This window comes from Macrobrachium nipponense, chromosome 8, assembly GCF_015104395.2.
Source record: "Macrobrachium nipponense isolate FS-2020 chromosome 8, ASM1510439v2, whole genome shotgun sequence".
Lineage (NCBI taxonomy): Eukaryota > Metazoa > Arthropoda > Malacostraca > Decapoda > Palaemonidae > Macrobrachium > Macrobrachium nipponense.
Genome location: NC_087203.1, coordinates 107,540,044 through 107,546,043, shown reverse-complemented (window position 1 = coordinate 107,546,043; position 6,000 = coordinate 107,540,044). Strand labels below are relative to the sequence as shown.

The window sequence follows — 6,000 nt, the reverse complement described above, 5'->3', positions numbered from 1 at the left end:
TAAATAAAATCATTCAAGTAAACACCTCTGTTGCCTCGACTACATTTATTTCCACTTTCAGGTATCAAAGCGTAAATGGTGGTATAGTTACACGAACGTCTGGGAGAGAGAAAAGTTACTTCTAAAAATAACTACTATTTTGAGGGCCAACTTACACAATCTTGGTGATAGACAGCGTCATATTTCCCGCGATGAAATATTTATTCGCTTCTAAATAAAAACGTTGAAGAGAATGAATTAGTGTTTGTTTTGTCTTTGGGGTACAGTTTAAGAGTTTTTCGTCTCTTTGGCTAAAAAAAAAAAAAAAAAATCAAAGAAAACCTGACAGGTAAGTGTCGGCATTAAATTTTAAAGAGAAATTCAGAGAAAACAGGGAGGGGGGCAGACATACATTAATAAATTCATTTGATAGGTATAGGAAAATAAAAACGGCAACCTGAAAATATCATGCAGGAGGAAAACCATTGGAATATAAAATGGGAAATATTGGTCAACATGTTTACTCAGCAAGGAAGGCATCCATGACGAATGTCGTACAGCTATATCTTGTGAGTATGATAAACTAAAGCCATTTCAGCATTAAAAATATCTCACGAAATGGAAGGGTGACACGTTTCCAAAAGGCTGACCCGGAAAGCCTAAATCTCAGCACTGATAAATCAATGAGGCCAAAATAAATCACTAAAGACTAGGTTATATATAATAAAAAATACGGATTAATCAAAGCGAGTAAAAATTCCTCTTGGCTTTACATGGAAAGCAGTTAGAAAGCGAATTCAAAATTGATAAAAAAAATCATATTCATTACACTCAATTCACAGTGGTTATGATGAAGGAGATCATTCAGAAAAAAATAGACTGACATGTGATGCAAGAGATAACGAGGTAATAATTAATTAGATTTCCTTTCTTGTTTCATGATGCAGGTCGAGAAATTCTGCGCGCAAAGGGTGTGTACATAAGAGCTTATGTGTATATATATATATATATATATATATATATATATATATATATATGTATATATATATATACTATATATATATATATATATATATATATAATATATATATATATATATACATCTATATAGATATATTATATATATATATATATATATATGTATATATATATCTATATATATATATATATATATATATATATATATATATATATAATGCTTATATATATACACATCTTTTGCGCGTAGAATTTCTCGACCTGCATCATAAAACAAGAATGGAAATCTTGTTCATTATTAGTTCGTTAACTCTTGTATCACATATTTGAGAACATTCTTTCATGAATGATCTCCTTCACCATATCCCTTGTGAATTGAGGGTAACGAATATAACAGATTTTGTTTATCAATGTTGAATCTCCTTTCCGTGTTTGCTGACCACGTAGAGGCAAGAATAATTGTTACCTTCAAATTGAGTGTGTGTGTGTGTATTGTGTATGTATATACATACATATATATATATATATATATATATATATATATATATATATATATATATATATATATATATATATATATATATATATATATATATATATATATATATATATAATGTAACATATATATATATATATGTGTGTGTGTATACACACACACGCATATATATATATATATATATATATATATATATATATATCTATATATATATATATATATATATCATATATATATATATATCTTGTAACTAGTCCTTAAAATAATGTGCGACGCCAACACAAAAAAAAACATACCATGAAAGAAAGACTGCAGCCGCCCATATGGTGAGGATGCAGGTGCACGCCCTCATCTTGGTGCAGGTATACGACGCCCTCAGTGGCCGACAGATGGCGTAATACCTTTCAAAGCTGATGACCAGGATGGTCAGCACAGAGGCGTGGCAGACGCAGTATTCCACGAAGGGCACGAGCTTACCTGTGGAAAAGGGAAATATAAAGTAAGTTTAAGTGAGGAAAGGCTTAGAAATGATCAATTTATAATGTTAGAAATGAAGTTCAATGAGGACATTTACTAAATTTCGTTTTAAATGAGTAAATATTAATTCGATTTATATTCTACATATGTAATATTATACACTAAACTTTATGTCAAAATAATACTAATTTTGCAGCTGGAATTAGAAACTTATCAAATTGGTTGTAATTTTGCAACTGGAATTAGTATATAAGTAATACAAACCTAAGATTGAGGGAGATATGTTCAAAGGAAAGTAGGTAAATATATTCTAAGTATCAATGACTACCAGTTAAAATATGTACAGAAAACCTTTCGGGTATTTGCTGAGTATTTAGAGCGAATGTTCTGAGTGACTCCGGCTAGCAGAATTTTTAAGATAATTCTAGTAATATAATGACGTAAGCAACCGAGTATGAGAATAAAGACAGAAGTAACATACGGGACCGCTTAATGATTCAAGTAAAGTTAGATAAGTAGAGAAAGTTCCAAGATATTATCTTGGTCCTCTGTGGACAACAGGAAGAGATGATAAGTATACGGAATTTCTCGACATGAAAACGGAAATCTGTATTTGCAAGGATAGTCAAGAAAGCAGATTATAAACATAAATGAGAAAGGTAAAATGGTAGGCGGGGTTACTCAGAGGGGAAGAGCCCGTGCTGGCATAAGGCCAGCTTAATCTCAACAACAACAACAAAGACTAAGGGAAAGCTGTAAGGTAATAATTCCAATGTCATTGGCATGTCAAATCAGTTGATGGCAGCATACTTAAAGAGGCTAATATCATGACTTTGTGTGCAGGAGGATTTCATGAAGTAATCTAGGAAATTTGTTTTATACTTTAAATATCCTACACCTGGAAGTTAATTGGTTTTGCACTTCAAATATCCCACACCTGAAAGTTAAATGGTTTTATACTTTAAATATCCCACACCTGAAAGTTAAATGGTTTTATACCTTAAATATCTCACACCTGAAAGTTGACTGGTTTTATACCTTAAATATCTCACACCTGAAAGTTAAATGGTTTTATACCTTAAATATCTCACACCTGAAAGTTCATTGGTTTTATACCTTAAAATATCACGAAAGTTCATTGGTTTTATACTTTAAATATCTCACACCTGAAAGTTGACTGGTTTTATACTTTAAATATCTCACACCTGGAAGTATTCTTAGGACGATCTCAAAACGAGAAATCAATAACAATAAATAAATCGTCTTGAGTAAAAAAAAAAAATAATAGGTCTGCAATTACTGGAAAGTAAACCGCAAAATAACACTGACTTATTATAATCAAAGTTTACTATTAAGCATAACCTTTCAAAGCCGACTGCTTAACTTTGAAGTGGAAATCACTTGGAAATATCTAGAAGAGTTGCGTGAAGGCAGATTCAGCAAGCTAATGTTAACAAACAATCGTGATGCTGCAGATTTACGGCATGAAAGCGAATTCAGCCACTGAATGACTGGGATAGCTGAAGGAGAAAGACTGCAATGTAAGACTATTGTTGTATAAATTAGAGGCGTTTAAAACGGGGTCATAAATCCTGAGATCGTTAGATAGGAAAACAAATTCACACTGAACACTTGCAGGAAAACGAAGAATAATGCCCGGTGATTGCCCGCTTTGGCCCTTACATCCTTAAATATACAAATTCCGTAGATTTGTGCGTGTGATTGCAATCTGCATGCTTGTTGCTCCCCAATAAAATGATGGAAACGTAAGCTGCTTCGGAAATATTATCAATACGAAAAGAATTTTCGTACGGAACATGTCACAAATATTGGAAACCTATATGATCAGAAACATTTATATGTATTCTGGTCGTCAACACTTCACTTTTATTGAACTAGTTAATCCATGCACAAAATTTCGATTCAGTCAATATTCGTTCTGCACAAACACGCACGACAGTATTGTGTGACCACACACACACAATATATATATATATATATATATATATTATATATATATATATATATATATATATATATACACACACATATATCTATATATATATATATCATATATATATATATATATATATATATATATATATATAGTAGAGAGAGAGGAGGAGGATAGAGAGAGAGAGGAGGAGGAGAGAGCGAGAGAGAGATAGAGAGAGAGAGAGAGATGAAGAGAGAGATATCTTAAACCATTTTCCCCATATGGCACTGGCGCTAAAAAAGTAAGCCTTTTATGGTTCTTTGCAAATTTTTGAACACAATTTTCCTATGAAAGTGTATCATAAAGAATACACAACTGTTTCACCATACTTATTTTGTCAATATTCTTTTTATATTTTGTTTATCAGAAAGTTTCTCAGAAAATATTTTGTATTTTGCTGCGTCAGTGTGACCAACATAATAGGTTTGAAGGAATTCCACTTCAGTAGCATTTATTCTTTTACACAACGTTTGGCATCTGTTTCTTACCTGCACGAATGTGTGTGTGTGTGTGTGTGTACATGCATTAGGTGAGGTGGGAGAGCATACTTTCCTTCGTTACCAAGGACGGACGCATTTACTGTTTCGAAATATGGAGATTCTCATACACTCTTGTGATTCTCATGATTGTCACAATTATTTTTCTTCAGCGATTCTCTCTCTCTCTCTTCCCAGAAGACCACGCTGTGTAAATTCCAATGGTAACTAATGATTATCCCAATTGCAGATTGTTAGAAAGAAGAGTTAGGGTATCATGTTATTCATATCTTCCTGTAAGTATGTATGCATGTATGGCCATATAGTCCCTTGTTTATTTGTAGGTAATGTTGACAGTGGGCGTTCTATCTCTTCAGGTCACTGCCTTTTCACCTATTTTTTTATCAATGACTAAGCAAGTGATCTGTAGACCCTGCAAGGTTTTAACATGCAGGGCATTCACACGATTCCCCTTAAATATTATGTCATTAGCTAAAAAATAAATATTTCAAGATCTCAAAAAACTAATCAATAAAAACCAACAACGATGTCAGATAACTGCAGCTAAAAATCTAACTGTTTTCGTCATAAATGAGTCACTTTTTTTATCCTTCCTTAATTAACAACGCATTTTAAAAGATAGTTATTAATAACGCAGTTGTTGTGTAATGAATTTCATATATATATATATATATATATATATATATATATATAATATGTATAATATAAATTATATATATATATATATAAGCCTGGACTCCTCATTAGATTAGCCTCATTATTCAAATTCCTGGGGATATTAAATAAATTAGATGTGTCCCCTCCAAAAACAATTCGCCGCTTAAATTGCGGTTCTTGGCCATCTATTCCCATAATTAAACTGTATTTTTGTTTAATATCGAATTAATGATAGTTCTGTATTCGCGCAAGTTATCGAAATCCAATCGACCTTTAGCGATCACGTCAACTTTGGCTATTTCATATGAATAAACATAGAGTAATTTTTTGTATTTTCTCCGTTATCTCTCGTAAGTTTCTTATACGATTATTGATGTAGTCGGAAACTAAAACTACCAAGTCTTTTTATTTTTGTCCTCACCAATATAATCAGTGTTTCCTTGATTTAAATAAAGCTCTGTATGATGACCCCATAAATCTAAGGGATTTGATATCTTAGTGGTTCTATAACTTGCTATTATCTATAAAAAAAATTAAGCATATATATATAAATATAGGTATCTCTCTCTCTCTCTCTCTCTCTCTCTCTCTCTCTCTCTCTCTCTCTCTCTCTCTCTCGTAGTAGCCATCTTGCTTGGTGAGACGTTCCCGCGTGAAATGAAATCAGATTAATCAACAGATATCACAAGTTTAACATACGACTAGAATTTGAGAAATATCTAGAAGTGTTCGTGAACTATCGGTGATAAGATTAGTGTGAAAATAGTAGGATAAAGCGTCTTCTAAGTTAGTTTATCAAGTGTAATACTGTAAATTAGAACAAGATGGCAGTAAGTTCCAACTGCGGGAAGAGATGGCGTAATTTAGCGTGTTTAGCAGATTCGCAATACGATGAGGTAGCAGGAAGGGAACTGGCATTT

The 6,000-nt window shown here is 32.2% G+C and overlaps 1 protein-coding gene across 10 annotated transcripts in view; it reads right to left on the bottom strand.

Moving 5' to 3' along the window:
* The window catches only part of LOC135222952 (thyrotropin-releasing hormone receptor-like), a 576,292-nt gene that overhangs the window by 57,696 nt on the left and 512,596 nt on the right, over positions 1–6,000 (bottom strand). For all 10 annotated transcript variants that reach the window (XM_064261405.1, XM_064261409.1, XM_064261413.1 and 7 more), the window contains one exon: positions 1,750–1,930. In XM_064261405.1, the coding sequence (XP_064117475.1) occupies positions 1,750–1,930 (181 nt within the window). The remainder of the gene's footprint in view (positions 1–1,749; positions 1,931–6,000) is intronic.